General features: G+C 47.7%; 1 protein-coding gene across 1 annotated transcript in view; it reads right to left on the bottom strand.

The window, feature by feature from the left end:
* Positions 1–21,194, bottom strand: part of TKT (transketolase) — a 34,612-nt gene that overhangs the window by 12,939 nt on the left and 479 nt on the right. The window contains exons 2-4 of the mRNA XM_027835865.1: positions 6,870–6,987; positions 6,604–6,717; positions 4,991–5,088 (exon numbers count right to left, since the gene is read on the bottom strand). Coding sequence (XP_027691666.1) covers positions 4,991–5,088; positions 6,604–6,717; positions 6,870–6,987 — 330 coding nt within the window. The remainder of the gene's footprint in view (positions 1–4,990; positions 5,089–6,603; positions 6,718–6,869; positions 6,988–21,194) is intronic.

The raw sequence follows: 21,194 nt of genomic DNA, 5'->3' as shown, positions 1-21,194 counted from the left end.
GGCTCCCCCAGGTGGGACTGAGCTTTGGTATAGTAAGTGACAGTTAGAAGGAAGCTCAGGGTTCACCCAGCATGAGCCATCATTCTACAGAGGAGGAAACGGTCGCTTCCAAGGTGGTATTGCCGTCACTATTTTACAAAGGAGGCTCAGAGAAGGCGATGATCTGCTCAGTGACCTCTGGGCAAGGCTTAGGGATAGGCCAGGTGAATCCTGGTCTTCCTGACTCTATCCACCACCCTGATGATTCTTCACATTGTCTCATTTCCTGGGCACAATCCCTCCATAATATAGCCACTTTTTTTTCTTCTTTCCTTTCTTTATTACAGATAATAAACATTATAACAACTTCCCCAGCGGGTTCGTGCTCTCTTCCTCTTCGGCTATTAGAAGCTATTTTCAAGAAACAGCCTAAAGTCATTCCCCCACTGAGTCATGGAATGTTAGAGATAGAAGGGACTGTACAAAATATTTACTCTTCAGCCAAGGAAATGATGCTGAGATTGTCTCATCAGAGGCATTAGGCCAGACTGAGGGGACTCTATCTTGCTGGTGGTCAACCATATCATGTAAATAGCCAGTTATCTATGGAAGATAGAGCTGGTAGCAGTTCATGTACAAAGGACCTGGGAGTGTTAGCAGACTGAGCTAAATGAGACTGCATTAATTAAAAATCTAGTATCCAGAAGACCGGAGACAGTACTGCCCTGGTCCTCTGTCTGGTCAGACCATGGCTAGAGGCCTGTGCTCAATTTTTGATACCAAATTATAGTCCAGACAAGGACAAACCAAGAGAGGCTAGGAGGGTGACCATGATGTTATGGGACTATGTGCCACTCAATACAGATGGACGGAGCACCATCCCTGCCTGCCCTCAAGGAGCCTGCTTTTTCATAGGAGAGCCCCTGCCCAGGTGCAAAGAGTTTGGAAGAAAAGGCAGTATCTGGATAACATTCCAGCCCCGGGAACCACCGAGTGATCATACAAAGACATGGAGGTGGGAATTTGTAAGATAAACAAGTTTGCCTGGAGCACAGAGATATATAAGGGAAATAAAACTGCTGCTCCTACATCAGGATCTGGAAGCAACCTCAGTGTCCACTTCCATTTCATCACACCCACCTCATTTTACAAATGAGGATCCTGAGGCTGCTCAGGGCGATAGAATGATTTGCCCAAAGTCACATGAGTAGTACATAGTAGAGTCGAGACTGGAACTCAGGCCCAGTGCCCTTTTCTTAGCACTACATGGCCTCGCGGGAAAGTGGGTCAGAGATCACAGGGGCCCTCACTTGTCTCAAGGAGTCCCTGACAAATTTTGAACAAGGAATAATATGAGGAATTAGGCTGGATGAGTCTGAGCAGAGCAGACTGGGTAGGAGACACTTCCCAGAGAGGCAATGAGAGCCTGAACTCAAAGTAGCTGCAATAGAGGCAGAAAAACAGACCTCTCCCCTACAGCCCTTGGGACAAATTGAGGAATTGATGGTATGCTTGGCCCGGCCAGAGGGGAGGAGGAGGCCCTAACAGAGAGCAGCTCAACTATTTCCTTCATTACATAGAGGCCCAAGGGCTCAAATGGGCCAAGAGAGTGGGCCTGGGATGTCAGGGATTAAATACAGCTAGCTCCTTCCATGGCACCATGTCTTCCACTTGGCCTGGCCCAAGGTCTGAAGTCACCTGCCCAGGGACACAGCCATTGTGGGTCTTCCTAGCCCCAAAGCTCCTCTCTGATGGCTAGGCCACTGGTTCTAGTGGGCTCTAAAGCAGTAGCCAGTCTGGTAGCTGATAACACCCAGAATCAGACCTGCTAAGAAGGGGCCTAAAGATCTTAGGATCACAGATTTGGAGCTGGGAGGGACCCCAGAGCTAATCAAGGAACATCCCTTCATTTCACAGATGCCAAGACAAGCTTGTCTGAGGTCCCACAGCTAGGAGGGCCGCGGACTCCAAGTCCAGGGCAAAAAAACCGTGTGTTAGGAAGACTGTAGAGCCCTGTGAAGGCTCTAGTCTGGACACAGGGGAAGGGAGCAAGCACAGCCCATGCTGAGACATATCCCTTTCAACAGTCACAGTGATTCAGCAATATTGCCAGCTGCGTCCAGGGCCAGTTTACTCGTGGGTGTGTCCTTCACTCTAGCAAACTTCAGGAAACCCAGTGGGACATTCTCTTTTCTCAAGAAAGAGCAGGTTCAGGGTCTGGGAACGGCCTGGACAGGCAGGAAAACCCCAATCCCATGGACTGGCATACTCAATAATGACTTTGCCTCAGTTCTCTGGAAAAGCCTCAATTAACCCCAGTCCATTACCTAAGAATCCTCTTATCTGAAGTCGGCTCCAGTACCAAGAGATACTAGCTATCTCTTGCTTAACAGTGGCCCTGATAATAAGCAATGAGTGCCTTTTCCAGATGGAGAGGGGCTAAAGGAAGCAGCCAGGCATGGCTCTGGCTTGGGTCAGTGTTCACTCAGGCTCTGCATTTGCTCAGACACACTGGCAGACAGCTGCCTCTGCCCCCATTCCCAGGACCTGGGTCCACCCCAAAAACAGAGCTGAGAAAGAAGAGAAAGAGGCCTTATCTGAACTCAGTTACCCTGAAATGCTGTGTGGAACATCTTGCCAGCAGGCCCCTGGGCTCCAAGGTGCCCACATCAGCACCAATGGCAGTCTCTACCAGAGGGTCCTGCTACATGGAACTCCTGGGCACAACTGCCTTTCCACGTGAGCCCCCAGTGCCTTACCTGGAGACATTCACTCACTCACTGAGCACAGACAACTAACTCTCAGAGACAGAGCCTGCCCAGGGCAATTGCTAAGGGTCAAGACATACCGTAAGGAATTCCTGTCTGAGCTTGAGTCTGTCTCTGGGCCCAGGTGCAATCCAGCGCTGGCCGGTTGCCACCATTTTGTGCAATGTCCCACTTCGAAAAGTTCATTTATTAGACACGCCTTTCCCAGCAGTTCCTTTAAATATCAATCGTAAAGTCACTATCCTTCATGGGAAATTACTTCCTAAGACTCTGGAGAATGATGAACTGAGTCCTCTGGGTCAATGTCAAATAAAACCACTATTCTAGCCATGAATCATTTAGAGGTGTCACCTAACAACAACAGAAACTTGAGGGCTCAATAAATACTGGTTGGTGGCAAACAAAGGGCCCTTCACACATGAGCACAAATCAAACTGTCAGTGTCCTGAAACTCACCTTGCCCCCTAGGCTGACCAATTTAACAGACATATCTGTGCTCTCCGTTGAGCACCTACTACGTGATGGTCACAGTATTTTCTATGCCCATAGACAGCCCACTGATTGCCAGGTTCAGATACCATTTTTAGGTTTGTTAGCTCAGTGGGTAGGACACTACAGAGAGGATGAGTGAGAAAAGTACCAAACTGGGAGTCCACGGGCCGGGCCTAAAAGTCTCCTGGCTCTTCCATTTGCTATCTGGGCACCTTGAGCAAGAAATAATAGTAGTAATAATAATCTCTTTGGGTCTCAGTTTCTCCACTGGTAAAATGAAGGGATTTGGTCCCTTTCCAGCTCCAATCCTCCTGCGTGCTGGGGACACAAATGCCAAGAACGAAACAAGCTCTTCTCCCAAAGGATTTCAACCAAGGGCTAAAGGTTCATCCCCATGTCAAATGGCAATGTTTTATCTAACCAACCAGCCGTGGTCAGTCATCCTTCCAAGGCATGTCATTGGACAAGTGGAACTCCATGACACAGTGTAAATGTAAGAACAAGTATAGAACTTTGCACACCCAAGTGTAGGTGGAGTTGAATGGCTCCGGGAAGCCCATCCCCACAGCTCCAGAAACAAAGAACTCTGGCAAGGGTAAGTGGGCAAGCAGTGGCATCATTTCTGTGTGCACAGCATCTGGGCTCCCTCTAGACTTAGGCCCTGCTCCTGCATCCCCTAGGCCACATTTTATTTGGGAGATGTGAGCCCTTGAAATATCATTGGTGAAAGTCATTCATTTGTCCCTCCGCTGCACAGCAGCAACTCCCGTCTTGGAGAGTTGCCTGGGACGGTGAGAAGTGTGATCACACAGCAAATAGACAGGCAGGGCTGCCTTCAAGGGTGGCCCTGTTTCCTGTAACAACCTGCCTTTTCTAGGCTGGAGGGCATCAGAACTCATTAAGGCATTGCAAGGCACCCCGTGCTATCCATTTATTCACTCAGTGACTAGTCTTTGAGGGCTTACTCTATATGCAAGGCCCCATGCTAGGCACTATAGGAAGATAGCTAACCTCTCTGGGCCTCAGTTTCCTCCTCTGTAAAGTGAAAGAGTCAGCTTTGATGGCCTCTTAAGTGCAGAGGGGAGTGACTTGCCCAAGGTCACGTGATTAGTAAACGGCAAAACCCAGTTCTGATTCCAGATGCTCTTTCCAAAAAGAGACCAAAGGATCATGAGTCTTGGATTGCAGGTTTTTTTTTTTTAAATAGATTTTTCCCACTGTGAAGCCGAGGCAGACAGCTTCCCCGGTCCCCATGTTCGCCATGCTCTTGAAGGCTAGAGTATGGGAAAATGTGCTATTTTCCTCTTGGTTACAAGAGACAGCTAATGATTCTTCACCATCCCAAAGATGGTGACCTTTGCCTATTCTTGGCAATGCAGCTGTGATCTGCAGTCACTTCTCCGACTGTGACGCCATCCAACGGAAGAGCTTATCAGTTACTGATGTCAGATGGCCAGGGATTTCACCTCTGCTCTACGGGCAGGAAACAGTGAAGCTCACAATGGAGATTACCAGCTATACCCAGCAGTCTTCCCCAACCAAAAGAGGCATCAGCTCTACCACTCTGGACAGAAGGCTAACGTTGCTGTCGGTCTAGTGTGGGACACCAGGTGGGGAGTATTTGGCCTCAGAGAAGACTCGGGGGAGTTTGGGAGCCTCAGGAAAAGGGGAGAGGAAAGGAAACAAAAAAAAAGGAAAGGAGAGAATTTTGACCTGTTCGCCCCAGAAAGAAAGAGACCAGTGCCTCTTACCTGGCTTTGTCGAAGTATTTGCCTGTGTAGGCCATTCCACAGGCCGCTCCAAGCCCTTGACCCAGGGAGCCGGTAGCCACATCTGTAAAGGCTTGTTTCTACAATTGGAAAAAGCAACAGCTGTAAGAGGTGGAGGCAGTGTGGTGCATTGGGAGGGGCACTGGGCCTGCAATGGATTTTGGTTGGAGTAGGATGCCTGCCAGGTTCCCTTCTTAGATCAGCACACAAGGCCTGGCTCTGCCCCCACCTACCCACCACTGCCATGGTCGATGACATTCAACTCAGGAAGCAGGTAAAGATCCAAACATGGGCACCACCCCTATCACACCCTATCTAACCAGGCAAGTCACCCACATGCTGAGACAGACTAAAGGGGATCCCAAGCAGTGCTCCAGGGTCCAAGCTGCAGTCTTGATCTACGAGGAGCCAGATGGCATTTTGTCTTTGAGAAACCGTGAGGTGAAGGAGCCTCCGTAATTGACTCTGACTTCTCATCATCGTAAAGAGTGAGGTGACTTGCCCAGAGTCACACAGCCAGAGTGTGTTATTGAGACTGGAGCCCAATTCTTCCTAACTCCAAGGCTAGCTCCCTAATCCACTGGGCCATTCGAGAGAAATTCTTTTTTTTTTTTTTTTTTGGCTAGGCAATGGGATTAAGTGACTTGCCCAAGGTCACACAGCCATTAAATGTTATGTGTGTGAGGCCGGATTTGAACTCAGGTCCTCCTGAATCCAGGGCCGGTGTTCTATCCACTGCACCACCTGACTGCCCTGTGAGAGAAATTCTTAAATGAGACAAGGACAGTCAGTCACCTGAAAAAGGCTACAAACTGTATCCACTGGCCCTGATCTGGATGCAAGTCAAAATTTTACAAGGTCAGAAAGGATGGAACTTGGCTCCCCCTTCAGGGAAAGGCATCAGTTTCTGCCTGTGGCACTATTGTCACCATGGCATGGCTGCCCCCCCAAAAAACTACACCCCATAGAGCTTATTGAGGGCACAGCCTGATTGTCATTGAGTCTGGGTCCTTCATATTTGTTGTTCAGTCATATGAGACTCTCTCCTTAGCAAAGATCCAGGAGTGGTTTGCCATTTCCTTCCTCAGCTCATTTTACAGATGAGAAAACTGAGGCAAACAAGGTTAAGTGACTTGCCCAGGGTCACACAACTATGAAATGTGTGAGGCCAGATTTGAACTCACAAAGCTGAGTCTTCCTGGCTCCCAGCCCAGCATTGCCTATAGTGGATGCTTACTGGATTGGATGGAATGACACAGAGCAGACCATCTCCTAAGCAGAGACCCAAAGGATGGCTTGCTCCAAGGTCCCATCTCCTATGTCATGTGTGCTTGTGGTGGGTAGAGTTGCCCCATGGGGACTTGACATGGATAACAAATGGCAGGCTTCGTTCTCTAATACTCAAATACTCTCCAGATGGGTTTGTGCTCTGAAAAGGACAAGATGAGTTCCTAATCCTGAGCCCAAGCTAGCTGGCTTCACTTGTCTCTGTAAGGAGTCCAGAGAGGGCAACCCCGGAGTGCACCTTGGGAAAAAGTCACTGGGCTGCTCATTCCCCCTCCACCACACCAGCACCCACCCTGCCCTACACTTACAGGGACTGGGTGACCATCTAAAATGGAGGTGATTTTCCTCAAGTTCAACAGCTCAGCCTCTGGCAGGAAGCCAGCCTCGGCCCAGACTGCGTAGAGGATAGGAGCCGCATGACCCTGGGAGGAACAAGAATACGTTAGCAAAAGAGTGGGAGCAGGAGGAGAGGAAGGAGGAGGAGAAGAGGAGGGAGAGATGGGCAAGCTGGAATGGATGCCAGAACACTGGGGGAGCCACACTGATGCTCTGCCTTGAGGCAGCTGTTTCTTACCTTGGAGAGCACAAAGCGGTCATTGCTGGGGTTCCTGGGGTCCTGGGGTTTGTACTTCATGGTGTGAAAGAAGAGGACCGCCATAATCTCTGCTGCACTGCAGCATGATGTGGGGTGGCTGCAGGCCAAGAAGGAGACACCCAGAGGTCAGTGAGCTGCCAGTGCTCCCAACAACCCAACCCAGAGTCCAAACCTAGCAGCCCAGTCATCCTTTGAAAGCCTCCACCCTTCTTGTTACCTTGGCCCCAAGGAGCTCTTTGAACCATGATCCAAGGCTGATGGAGGCCCCCTGACAGGGTTTGTGGGGGAGCCAAAATGACCCTCAAAAGATGCAGTGGGAACTCAACTGTCCAAAGATGGCTGGCTAAAACCATCCTACTCGACCCATTTGCTGCCCCCAAGCTGGGGCTCCAACCTCCAGAGCCCTAGAAGAGATGCCCTGAGAGCTAAGGGCTCTGTCACATTTGTAAGAAACAGAAGGATATCAAGAGCTGAGATCGTACCTTACTCTCTTCTTTACAGAGGTGGGGGACTATGGGGGAAGAACATAGCATATACCGTCAGACTTGGTTTTGTTGAAAATAATATTTATCTCTCTTTTTTATTCTTTGTTAAATGGACTGGCTCTGGTAAACAGAGCTAGAATGAGAAATACAGATGATGTAAAAACAGAAGATATCAATAAAAACTTATTTTTTCATCTTTTTCTTTTAATTTATTTATTTTTAGTTTTCGACATTCACTTCCACAAGATTTTGAGTTCCAAATTTTCTCCCCATCTCATCCCTCCCCCCACCCCAAGATGGTATGCATTCTGAATACCCCTTCCCCTAATCTGCCCTCCCTTCTATCTCTCCCCTCTTCTCTTATCTCCTTCCCCTTAAAATTAAATTAAATTTATTTTTTAAAAAAGATAAGAGAGGGAGAAGTGACATAAGATTACACCTGCCTCCCTTCTTTACAGGTGGAAGACTATGGGTGTGCCCCACTGCACTTGTCAGACTCCATTAATATGCTGGTAAAAAAAAAAATTTTCTTTTTTATTACAAGGGATGGTTCCCTGTGGGGGGCTGGGGAGGGCAGGTAGGATGAGAGAGGGATCAGTAAGAAACATCACTAATGTTTTTAATAAACTAATGTTTAATAGGGAAAAAAAGAAATGAGAGTGATGCAAAAACAAAAGAAATCAATAAAACAATTTTAAAGGAAGGTTGTTGGGATTCTCCCACTTGGGGACCACTCAATGGGCAGAATGGTGAGAGTCCTAATGGAATTTCCTCCACCATCAGGCTCTGTTGCTCCTCACAGGACTTGAAGGGCATACTGCCGAGCCTGGCAGAACTGGAAGGGAGGATCTCAAATAAATGTACATCTTGGAACCTAGCCCATAAAACAGTCAATTGTCGTCAAGAGAAAACTATTCTAAATCTTTCTAGATTTTCTTTCTAATCTAACCCTCACTTTGGTGGGGGGAAGAAGGGACGATACCAGGAAGCAGCTGCAAGAGGAAAAAGGCAGAGTTTCCATAAAGAGTCCGAGTCTTTGTAACTGCCCAAGATTCTCCAGTCCAAGGTCCCCTGGACCCACAGGAAAACTGAGTTCGAGATACAATGGACAGCAACCTGAACTGAAACGGTGCTTTGGATTTTCCAAGTTTTTCTCATTGTTTTGTCTTCAGCATATGCTAGTCATCAGAGGATTCCTCCAGTACTGTCTCTAATACAGCATCCAATGTACCCAAGATTTCTGCTCAAGCTCAGAATAATATCTTAGTTTGAAATAAATCCTGGGTACATAGTTTCAACAGACTGTCACTTTGCCGCTTCTGTGTGAGCCATTCTTGACGAAGACCCAAAGCCTTGTTTGGCACATGTGAACAATTTGTTCCTGAACACACCCCACAACACACAGGGGTCCACTCTCCATGCATGTTAGCACTTGGGTAGCTGGCCCACTGGGCAAAAATGCTACTCATTACCTTCTAAAATACATAATAGCTTCCATATCTGGGGGAAATGCCTCCTACTTCCTTCCCACACATGTAACAGCTTCCATATCTGGAGGCTGTGAACCTTCACTTTCTCTCCCTGGTGTGTCCTCACCACACAGGAACCCCACAGCATAGGAGGTGAGTTACTACTAATACTTCAAACAGGTATTAGTGGGCGTAACACTGTCATAAGAGTTAATATACAAAACCCAAGCACATGCATGTTTAATGCTGCCATTCCTGGGGTCTCAACCACTTTATACTTAACCATTTTCTATGAATTCCTGTTCTTGGGGGAAAACAGACAACCTGAAAGAGCAAACAGGTGTTCCAGTGAAATTACTGTGATTCTAAGGGTAATTTTCTCAAATTATAAACCCCCCAACCCCATCCCCCCCCACACACAAGCAGGACACCCCACACCTTGAGGAGTAAAGTCCTTCAACTCCAGAGAATTCCCCTTCAAACCAGGCTCAGACTTTTAGGAAATTCACCTCAGCAAAGCAGCTGGACACTTTATAACAGTAAGTATGTGGGTCCCCTTATAACAGATATATGTGTGGGTCCCACGGAGACATGATTTAACATGCAATGTAACCCTTTCAAAGGCAAGGCTGAAATGGGCCATAGAATCCGAGACCTGGAGTTGGGAATCTTAGAAAGTCTTCTGGTCTGATCTTCATTTTATAGTGGAAGAAACAGGCCAAGAGAGGTAAAGTGACCTATCTAGGGTCACAAAGCAGCAGTAAGTTTCCAAGGCTAGATTTGAACCCCAGTCCTGACTCTGAAAACAGTGTTCTTGCCACTGGTTCTAGTGGTCCTACGAGTCTAACCCTAACCTGATACTCTGTCTCTTGTATCTGCCTCCCTGGGTTCCAGTCCCTAGTCTAACGAAGCCCCTGGATGGGCCACAGCTTCTGTACATGGCACAGAAGAGGCAGTGACATGCAGTGGAAAAAGGAAGTACCAGAGAGACTTGGGTTCAAATCCCACCTTTGACTCTTATAAGCTGTGAGACTCTGGATAAGTCCCTTAACCTCTCAGCCTGTTTCCTTGTATTTAAATGAGGACAGGAATGCCTAGGGTGGTTGGGGGGCTCAAATGAGATCATGTGTGTAAAGACCTTCACAGACCTTTAATACTAAGAAAGATCAGCTCATTTTAAGGGGTGATCCCTCCATTTCCCTCTGACCCAACAGTCCATGTTTCTCCATGAAGACAGCCAAGCTTAACTTTGGGGTTTCTTGGGGTCTCAATTCTCAGAGAGATGTCCCAGCTGCCTCCAAGGGCAAAGCCCTCCAGGATTCCTTGTTCTCCTTGGGTCCAGAAGGCAGATCAGGAGCAGTAGATGATGGAGAACAATTTAAGCTCAAAGAAAACTACCTTACAATGAAGAGCTGTCCCCAACTGGAGTGGGCTACCTTGAGACCCAGTGGGCTCCACCTCACTGTCCGCCTTCAAGCAGAGGCCAAAGAAGCACTTGGTGTAGGAGGGGGCTAGAGGAGGGACTAGATGCACCCTGAGGACCTTTCCAACTCTGAGTCTTTGAACTTGGTAGCATTCCACTGAGGAATTGAAAATATACTGAAAATTCTCCAAGTGGAAATGGGGAGAGAATCAGGCCCTTCCCTCACCCACTTCAAAGATCCCGGAGAGAACTAGCCCTCACTATGAGTCAATCAGCTGCAAAGCTCCCAGTGGGAAACACCATTGATGGAGTGCTGAAAGAGCCCCTAGAGGCCAGAGACCAATCTCCTTCATTTTATAGGAGATCCAAGTGATTTAGGCGAAGCCCTTAAGTGTCTGAGGTAGCATTTGAACTCGGATCTATCAAGACTAGAGCGCAAGGGTCCATCCGCTGCACCACTTGGCACGTGCCTTCCCCTTCTCAAAGCCAGCAAAGAGAAAACCTCAGCAAATAACCCTCTATGGCACACACTAAACCTAGGTGTTTATTTGCAGAACAGGAGGACACAGATTGCTTTCCCTCGTGTACCAGACACATGTGACAAAATAGAGGTGATGAGAGAGTAGTCTAGGAGAGGACACATATGCCAGTGGGTTACAGATTTTAAAATTTAGTGATTCAAACCCAAGTCCTCTGGCTCCAAACATGGTATCCTTAGCAGGGTAGAACATCAAAAGTTGACAATACAGCAGAAGAGGTTGTATATACAGAGGCTGGATATACAGAAAATATAAAACTAAGAAATGATTTTTTCCAACCCTAAAGCATGGCTGGCCCAGACATGCTAACTAGACTCAACCAAATGAAGCGAACAACACTCCTTGTTTCTGGGCTGGTGCATGGAGGGGCTCCCATCTCGGAATTCACTTCCTCCCTTTCCGAGACGGTGGATACAGCTTTTCGGAACAACAGCCTTTCCTCGGAAATTGTCCAGATGTCTCTAATCCATCCTGACCCAAGTTTCCCCTAAAAAGCATGCTGACCACGAGAAGCCTGGCCCACTGGGAAGGACCATCTGCAGCCAACAGAACCAGGAAATTCCTGATGAGAGGTGCTTGGAACACCCAACAAGAGGGAGAGGAACCCACCTCTATCAAACACAGGAGGGACTCTTCGAGCATCAATAGAAATCATGGAGTCAAACCCCTTCCTTCAGATTTGGAGCAGAGACCCACCCGAGACCATTCAGCCAGTTGGTGGCAGAAGGAACTACTTTATTACTTCAAAAGCCTGGCAGAAATTACCCCAGAGCTCAAAGGAGGAAACTCAGACCAGTTAGCCCACATAACACTTGCAGAAGGTATTGCATTTGAGTCTGTTCTGCAAATCCAGCCCCATTCTCTTGAGCAAGAAGGAAATAGAGGAAACTCTTGGTACCTGGCCCAATCGGGAAAGGGTTGGGAGGAGGGCTTCAGCACACCACCCAGAGAGGCTTATCAGATTGCTGACATGACTCAGTTTTCAAAGGATTAGAATATGAACCTCTCAGCATCAAAGCTTTCCCCAAAACAGTAGGGGTCACAGACCCATACTCAGTATCTCACAGAAGAGACCTTAGCAGACAACTAGTCTGCTACTAGTTACCCATTGGACAACCAATTTGGCAAAGGAGGAAACTTAGGCACAGGAGCTTCTGGCCCCAAAATACTACAATACTTCATCTTGGAAGCATAACCACATGGCATCAAATTATTCCCTCATTTTACAGATGAGGAAACTGAGACCCAGAGTAGTAGAGTGTATTGCTCAGAGTCACAGACGATTTCAAGTCCTCTGGAGATCCTACATACTTTCCACTGTTGAAGGCGACTTTGGTGCTGCTTGGAAAAGAGAAGACCGTGTGCCGGATGAGGAAACTGAGGCCCAGGAAATGACTCAGTCAAGGTTACACAGGTAGAAGAAGAGAGAAGCAGGATTTGGATCCAGCTCTTCTGACTCCAGAGTCAGTGACTGCTTTCCCTCCCTGCTCCCTCTGGATGTATCTGTGCCCCAGGCTATCCCCTGGATAGTACAAAAGTTCCTCCTGTTATATGAGACTCAGTGCCAGGAAGCTGGTGAGAAGAAGCAGCAAAACCCGCATCTGGACTCTGACCCCATGCAGGGCAGTCACAGTATAAAGGAAAGCCTCCATGCTTTGGAGCCGTGATGACTGCAGATGGGCTCGTGCCAACTGCTCATTCCAGTGGAAAGTGTAAGCAGGCTGACGGGCATTCCCTGACACTGCTCACTTGGTCAGTTCAGTAAGGTCTGGCCAATGGCTATTTGGACAGATCACCAAGTCACTCGACGGCTGCATGCTCCACACACACCAAAAGAGCCGAACCCTCACCTCTGCGGGGGAAATCTTGGCAAGTTCACCCTTCCCTGGCTTTGATTAAGCCAGGAAGCTGGGGTCTTGTGTAAGCCTCGGAAATAACAAAAAGTTCAGCAAGATGAAGTCAAGTAGAGAATGAGGGAGTGATAGAATGACTGGCAAAGGCCTTAGAAACACCTAGCTCCACCTCCCTTATTTTATTTCACAGATCAGTAAACTGAGGCTCAGAGCTGTTTAAGAAGAACCAGGACTGCTTACTTCATCTAATGTTAGTTATTCCCACAACTCCATCCTCCTTCCTAGCTTCAAGGATATTATATCCATAGAGCAGAACAGGAGCTGATCCCAAATTAACTTGTTCTGGCTTCTTAAGAGGCTCTTATCATCCCTGTCAGCAATCAGGCTCTGCCTGAAGTTTCATGGTTATTCCCTGAAATCAAAGGAATTTGAGCAGGGAGCCAGCCCTAACAACTGGAGATGAGAGAAAGCTGCCTGTAGGCAGTCCCTGAGCTGAGCCTTGAAGGAAGATGGAGATGCTAAGATATGGAGGTGAAGAGGTTGCACGGACGATCCAGGACAAACTGGCCAGCTTTTGCTGTCCTCTGTGGGTTATGTGTTTAGAGACAACCACAACCTGCTTTGATGATATGGGGGCTTGAGCCATGTAGAAACTAAGCTGGTAATTTTCTCAATAGCATTTTCTAGAGTGTTTGTGCACGTGTGTGTGAAACATCTGAAAAATGGCCTTCCTTCTCTCCTTCAGAGAGGTCAACTAAAATTCTTGGATCTCTCTCCCCACCTCCCCTCTCTGCCCCCCACCCCCACCCCATCATGAACACAATGGGGGAAACAAGAATGATTAAGACACAATCTCTGATTTCATTAACTTTGAAACTCAAGGAAGGAGGCTAGATGGAAAATATGTCCAGTTCAGATATCATATCTCCAAAACTCCAATCCAAGGAGCATTTATTAAACATCTTCTATATGCAAAGTAAGAGACTGCTGCTGAGTGGGGAGAATCTGGACTTGGGGTCCAGCCCTGCTGCTAGCACACTCTGACCTGACCAGGAGAAACTGGTTAAGTCACTCAAGCAATTCCCAGACTATTAATTGGAGAAAAGGTGCCAGTCTTCATTAGTGAAAGGAGTTTCTACCTCCCGTCCCCACCACCCCACTGAAAGTGCAAGTCAACCCCACCTCCAAAAGAAGGCCTTGCCTTCAGGAAGCCTATTGTCTAGTGGGTATGGAAAGTCAAGAACAGTACGCGGGGAAGTAAGCAAGGGAGCCAGCCTGAACGAAGGCTGATAGAGGGAAACCAGAGATTCTAAAATAGGAAGGCGAAGAAGGAATTCCAGGCCAGGTGAGCAATCCACCAAAGACACTGAGGCTGGATCTGGATTGCCAAGTTCCAGGAATAGACTAGGTTGGCTTGAACATAGGCAGGTCTACACAAAGAGGTCAACTGAGTACTCAGCTATTCTAATAAATGTCTCTAGAACCATCCAGTCCGTTCCATTTCAGTCCCAGGCACCAGCAGGCTGAAGATGGAGACAACAAATTTCATTAGTACGGGGACTTTCTAACAAGTGCATGTTGGCACCTTATCTGCAATTCAGTCTTAAAGTTTAGTGACTTGTCCAGGGTCATACAGCCAGTAGGCGTCACAGGTGAGAATTGAACCCAAATCTTCTTGGCTCCAAGGTCAGTCTCCATCCGCTGTACCAGGCTCCACCATGTTTTTGTTTTTGTTTTTTTAATTGCCAAATGTTATATTTGCTACGAGGACAATATGGAATCATGAGCTCATCGACTTCGAGCTAGAAGGAATCTTAAAGGCCATGGAGTCTAAAACCCTCCCCATTTTACAGATGGAAAACTGAGGTAGAGGTTAAATGATTTGCCTGAGATCACCCAAGTAGATGGCAAAGCCTAGATTCAAACCCAAGTCCTCTGGCTCTAAATATGGTATCCTTGGCAGTGCAGAACACCAAAAATTGACAGTACAGAAGAAATTGTATATATAGAGGCTGGATATACAGAAAATATAAAACTAAGAAATTGTTTTTTTCCAACCCTAAAGCATGACTGGTCCAACTAGACTCAACCAATAAATACTTTCTAGAAGCCCACTGTGTCCCATGCAGTAGAAGCAACTCCCAAGTTAAGTCTGATTCCAACCTCAACCATTTTCTCTTTCTGCATGCCCTCTATTTCTAAAACTCTATGCCCGCCCCATTCTTTATTTTGGGAAACCTATTAGCTGGAGCTTTCAGGTAAAGTCAGTTTAAAAGTTTCTATTTAATGCTAATTGCTGGCTTTCAGCAGTCAGGATATAAAGATGAGTAAACTGAGGCATGGCACAGTCAACCACCTTTCCCAAAGGTCATGATGTAGTATATCAATTGTGACTGTTGAGAAAAGGCCTCAAAGATCATTACTCTAACCACAGCCACCTTTGTGGGCTCTGTAATGTAACAGCTAGGGATTCATGGACTAGGGAGCCAGACATCAGTTTCACCCAAATGCTGACTGTAACTTGGCACAGAGAATCTCTCCCAGCTGCCCCATGGAGCCCAGCACTTGACCAAAATCAGTAATAACATCTTACAGGGACCCGGTTACAGAGCACTTTACAAGATTAGCTTTTCCATTTCTCTTGAAAAAACAAGAACCAGTGGCGAACAGCTGCCTTTCCTAATGTGTCTTACAACATTAGTCAGCAATGCTTCTTCCTTCTGCAAACTTCCAAGTTCAGTTTTTACTCTGAAGTTATTTTTTTCTCTTTGACATGTCTTTACAACTACACTGTGTTTCACTGTCTTGTCTGTTCTGTCTCTCATCTCTCACACCACCTCACACACAATTTCACTTGAGAGTAAAGATTGTTTCCTTCACTGATTTGGAATCTCCAGGCTTTAGTACATAGTATGTACTTAACGTTTGTTGATTTGATTCTGGGAAATCTCTTAAACCTGACTCAGTTCTGAGATATCACACACACACACACACACACACACACACACACACACAGCAGGCTGGCACAGAGAACTCTAGTGTCTAGTGCCTGCTTCCTTCTGAAATTATGTTGTGTATCTGCATTCCCTAATCTGTCGGTCCAGATTGCATGTCCTAGATGTGCAAGCTCTCAGGGCTTGTCTTTAGATTCCCAAATCAAGAGAGGCAGCATGATCTCGGGGATAGAGAGCAGGCATCAGAACCAGGAAGACCCAGGTTCTAGTCCTGTCTGACTCAAGTTGGCCTTAAGCTGTCAGTGCCCCAGACTCTGTCTTAGAACCATGGTACAGACTGCTGGCTCTGCAGTCGTGTACTACCCCTGACACTACCTGTGTGACCTTGGCAAGTAAGTCACTTAGTCTCCTGGGCCTACTTCCTATCTGTAAAATGAGGATTTGGACCAGCTGGTCTTTGAAGTCCCTTTCAACTCTAAATCTACCTAGAGGTACCTATCTGCATTGGTAAAGGGTCTACACTGAGAGTTCACTACAATGAAATCACAGATCTGGATCCCCCCCCCCCAAAAAAAGCCAAAGCCTCCCCCTCTCCCACCCCCAGCCTTGCAAAGTGCTTTACACACAATCCGAAACTAGGTGGCACATTGGATAGAGCACTGGGCCTGGGAATCTGGAAGACCTAAGTTCAAATTCGACTTGGATACTTACTGTGTGACCTTGGGCAAGTCACTTAGCCTGTTTGCCTCAGTTTCTTCATCTTTAAAATGGGAGTATTAATTGCACCTACCTCCCAAGGTTGTTGTGAGGAGCAGATAATAATACTAAAGCACTTAGCATAGTGTCTAGCACATAGTAAGCACTATATAAATGTTAGCTATTAATAATCAATAAACATGTATTGAGCACCTACTATGTGCCAAACAGGGTATCAGGTGCTGGGTGCTGCCAAAAATCAGTTACAATCTATCGAGGTTATTGGAGCTGATAATCTAACAACAAGCAAATATCCATGTACAAACAAGCTGTATAAGAACAGGAAATAAGGAGCAGAGGGAAGGCGCTAGAACTAAAAGGGGCTAGGAAAGGCTTCCTAGAAAAGATGGGACTTCAGTCCCCCCTCCATTCTGGCCTCCAGCCCTCGCCTCGCCTTTGACTGTCTTTGAAGAGGTCAGGGCCCAGCAAGGTCTGTTTTGTAGCTCCCTTGGCACTTTTCCACCCCTGCAATGGAGTTTGCAAGACAAATTAGGAAATGCATCTGACCAGAGTGTTGGGGTTTTAAAAAAAAAAAAAAAAAAAGGAAAAGAGCCAATCTTTGCAACGCTATCAAGCCCTGGCCATCCCATCAGCACTCTGCAAGCTGCCTACTCGGAGTTCACCTCTAACGCTCCATCTGGGCCACAAATACCCAGGCTCTTATCCTTCTTACAGCACATGTCCCAGAGTGGCCGTGGAGCCTAGTGAGGAGAACACTTCACTAGGAAATAGAATCCTAGATTTAGAGCTGAAAGACCACCAACCCCCTCAAACTGAGGCCAAAGGATGTTAAGCGACTCTCCCAGAGCAACACAGCTAGTACGGGTCTGAAGCGGAATTCAAACTCAGGTCATCCTGACTCCTGGACCCAGCCTTCTACACCACAGTCTGGTTCAGATCCTAGCTCTGACCCTCAGCACAGGAAGTCCTAACGCCTCGTCCGTTCATTTCATTCGCTCGTCAGAGCTTACAACAATAATCCATCACGGAAGCAGGATGTGAACCCACCTTTTCTGATTCCAAACCCAACACTTTCTACTCTACCAACAGCATGGCACAGTGGAGGGAGCCTGGGCTCAAATCAAAACTCTGAGCTGCTCCCCCTTCCCCTGGGACTCAGTTTTCTCAGTTGTAAAATGAAGACGAACTCTTCCGTTAGACTGTGCTGTCCTTTAGAACAGGGTAGTCTTTTTGCCTTTCTTTGAAACCCCATTACTCAGCACAGGGCTGGGGACGTAGTAGGTGCTCATAAATGTGCTGATTGACTACAGAGTCACTTTTCTGAGGGGGCCCTTAGCTCTCCAATCCTTGGGACAAAGATGAGATGCTATCTGACCCAAGTTAGTGGAAAGTTTTTTTTTCCCCACCATAGGGAAATTCCAGCCCCTCAAGAGTATTTCCGTAACTGTCAGTTCTCATCATTACAGCATCCAAGACAGGGGGGTCTTTTCAGGCTTTAAGAGGAGCAAGGCCACGTGCTCTTTTCAAGAGAGCTTCAGCCCCAGCGTGACTGTTGTTAATCAGTTCTCACAAAATGAATTCGGAGGCCCCTACCTCCAATCCCAGCCTGAGGCCTGAATAAACAATAGCTGGGCCATTCCTTCCAAGCTGGGGCAGACGGTGGAAGTACAAACACATCGGACTTTGAGCCAGAAGATAGAGGTCAGTTTAGAAGTAGAAAATTCTCGCCAGAGTTCGGGGTGCTAGCTAGCAGAGAACTGGAGCGCTCTAAGGCCCAGTTCTTTCCATAGTAAAAGGCAGTTAATACCTAAGTGGGCCATTTGCATGAGATAGGCAATATCATTGCCATGGGGAACTCCCTCTATCAGGAACCCCTTCTGATCAAATTAGCCCAGAATCTCAAAGTGGTCAGTATCAAAATGTACAATTTTAACCCAGGTCAACCTGACTGCTTTCTCCATTAGCCCAAGCTACCTCAGTCAATCTCACAGGCTAGTTTTTAAACTAAGCTATATCAGGGGCAGCTAGGTGGCGCAGTGGACAGAGCACTGGCCCTGAAGTCAGGAGGACCTGAGTTCAAATTCAACCCCGGACCAAACACTTGACACTTGACACTTACTAGCTGTGTGACCCTGGGCAAGTCACTTAACCCCAATTGCCTCACCAAAAAGCAGAAAAAAAGAACTAAGCTATATCTTACAGAATATAGTAATAATAATCTAGTATTTTTTCCAAGACAATTTTTAACTTTTTTTTTTAACAATTTTGAGTTCCAAATTTTTCTCCATCCATCCATCCTCCCCCCTTTCCTAAAATGGTAAGCTATTTAATATAGTTTATATATGTACAATCATGGAAAACATATTTCCATATTAGTCATTATAAGTTATGGGTCTTAAGAGGTTCAGTGACTTACCCAAAATGATACAGCTGAAAAAGGACCAAGACAAGACTTGAACCCAGGTCATCCTGATTCCAAGTCCAGCAATCCTGGACACTGTTTCACACAAATTAGAGCAAGGTTTTGGGGTGTGTGTGTATGTGTGTGTGTTGTTGTTGTTGGTGTGTGTGTGTGTGTGTGTGTGTGTGTGTGTGTGTGTGTGTTTCCTTTTAATTGCCTGGTCAAACATGGGTTTTAACCTTCTGAGGCCAGCTCAGATTCTTTGGGGAGCAGGTGAGGGCATGGCTCATAAATGAATAACTCACCACAGACCTGAGGGACTGACCTACATTCTGCTGAACATCTCCCCTTGGACTGCTTAGAAACCCTGCTGATAATTGGTTCTGACTGTTGGGCACAAAAAGAAAATAAGACAGTTTGGGCCCCCAGGGAATACATTCTTTGGCCAATGGTCTGGCATCAACTCGGTATTCTTCCTCTCTTTTTCTTTCTTTCTTTCTTTATCCCAGACTGACAGAGCTGGAGATGCCCTTAGAGGCCATCTAGTAATCATTTCACTTTAAAGGTGAGGGGGACAAAGATAAAGGTGTGATCCAGCCTGAATTTGGAAAGAGGGGCCAGGGTAGAGGCTGGGAGTCTGGCCTCCACAACCTCAAATCCTCCGCAGTCATTTGAGAAGGAAGTCTAGACTCAAGAACAAGGAATGAGCAAAGACGTTTGTTTTTTGGGCATGCCCAATACGGGAGTTGTTTTTGCTTGACCCTTCATGTGTTAGGAAGACTTTGTTTTTCTTTTGTTTTCCAATGGAAAGAAAGAGGGGGAGAAAATAATTGCTCATTGAAAGAAAAAAAAAAACCTGTAGAGAAAATGAAGTCCGGGAAAGAAAAGACGTTTTTCTTTCCACTACCCTAAGTTCTTCTCTAAATCCCACCTCCTACATTTATTACCTCTGAGCTTCAGAGAAATCTGTAAACTCTTTGCGATCCCTTTTCAGGTTCCACTCGGGCCTGTTTATGTGCCCCTCAGCATTCAATATTTATGAACTACTAGGCAAGTCACTTGAGCTTTGTGGGCCCCAGCATCCCCAAATGTAAAATGCCAACGTCCTTGGGTCCTTTCCAATTCTAACTTAACTAGAACCCGTAATTGCACATGGACAAAGGATTAAAGCAGCCTCTACCAGGGTCAGACCACGTGGCCTAAATCTCTGGTCTCCAGCCTCTGCCCCGTGCTTTGCCCTAACTCATCTGTGTGACCAGGAAAGCTGATCTGGTCCTTCTTAAAGCCTGGGGAAAATACCTGTTCCCCTCCCCAGGGGCTGGTCAGTAAACAGGAATAACCAGGGAAGGGCTCAAGAGGCCCTAAGATCATAGATGGAATATCAGCTAAGTCTAACCCCCGGGGAAGAAAGTGAGCCTCCCTCCCTGCACCCCGGTAGTTCAGTTTTCACCTCTGTCTCCGAATCCCCAGGGCAGCACGTAGTAAGACGTTGATAAATGTTTGGTTTGAGGTGGTATTTGAACTCCGAACCTCCTCCGCCTCCAGATCTAATTTGAATCCACTATCAGCCACCCCCTCTTCCACACAGTTGGTCCAAAGTAAAAGCTTACATGATCTGCAGAAGTGGGGATTGAAGGCTGGGCCTCACACTTCCAGTCTCATTTTCCCCACTCCGCCCAAGCCCTCCCCACATACAGCACACTACCCCACATCGCTCCACCTCCACCCGCCGAGCAACTTTCCTGCTTAGCAATGGGCTTGATCTTTTGGCATTCTAGGCCCCCCACTTCCCGCCATCACGGACCACCCTGAAAGGCAGAGAGGTCCCCAGCTCAGTCCAGGGCTGAGGCTGGTCTCCACCCCACCGCAGGGGACCCAAGCGAGAGCTCCCCACCCGCCTCCCTTGCCCCGGGCCTGCGGGGATCTGAGTAGGCATGGGGTCCCACTCCCCATCCTTGCCCAGGCCTCCTTCCCTGAGTCCCCATTCGTAAGCCCAGCTCCCCCGGGACGTGCCTAGCAGCCGGAGACTTCGCTCAGGGATGGGCGGAGCCAGCCGCGGGTTCCGGGCGGAGATCTCTGGCTCGGGAAGGCCCCGGCACCCGGAAAGGCTGCTCTGAGCGCGCTAGCGTGGCCACAAGGGCGCACTGAGATCCATCATCTCCCTCGGCTCGGCCGTGAGATCCACAATACCCGCTTGGCCCCCCAAGCCAGACCAGCCCCGGGTTGAGCTGCTGCAGCCTCTGAAGCCCCCGCCACCAGCTTTGCCCTCCTCGTGGCACCTGGGGTCCACACTCACCCCCATATCGGCCCCCGCTGCCGCAGCCCTGCAGTCCCACAGCCAGAGCCAGAGCCCCCAGCCTCGCCCTCCCGCCCCCAGCCTCGCCCTCCCCGGGCCGGGGGCCCGACGCCCCACGCTCCCCCGATCGGGGCCCGGCAGCTGCAGCCCCACTGTCCCACCGCTGG

This window comes from Vombatus ursinus, unplaced genomic scaffold (assembly GCF_900497805.2).
Source record: "Vombatus ursinus unplaced genomic scaffold, bare-nosed wombat genome assembly UNPS02014817.1, whole genome shotgun sequence".
NCBI lineage: Eukaryota > Metazoa > Chordata > Mammalia > Diprotodontia > Vombatidae > Vombatus > Vombatus ursinus.
This window is presented reverse-complemented; position numbering and strand designations above follow the sequence as displayed.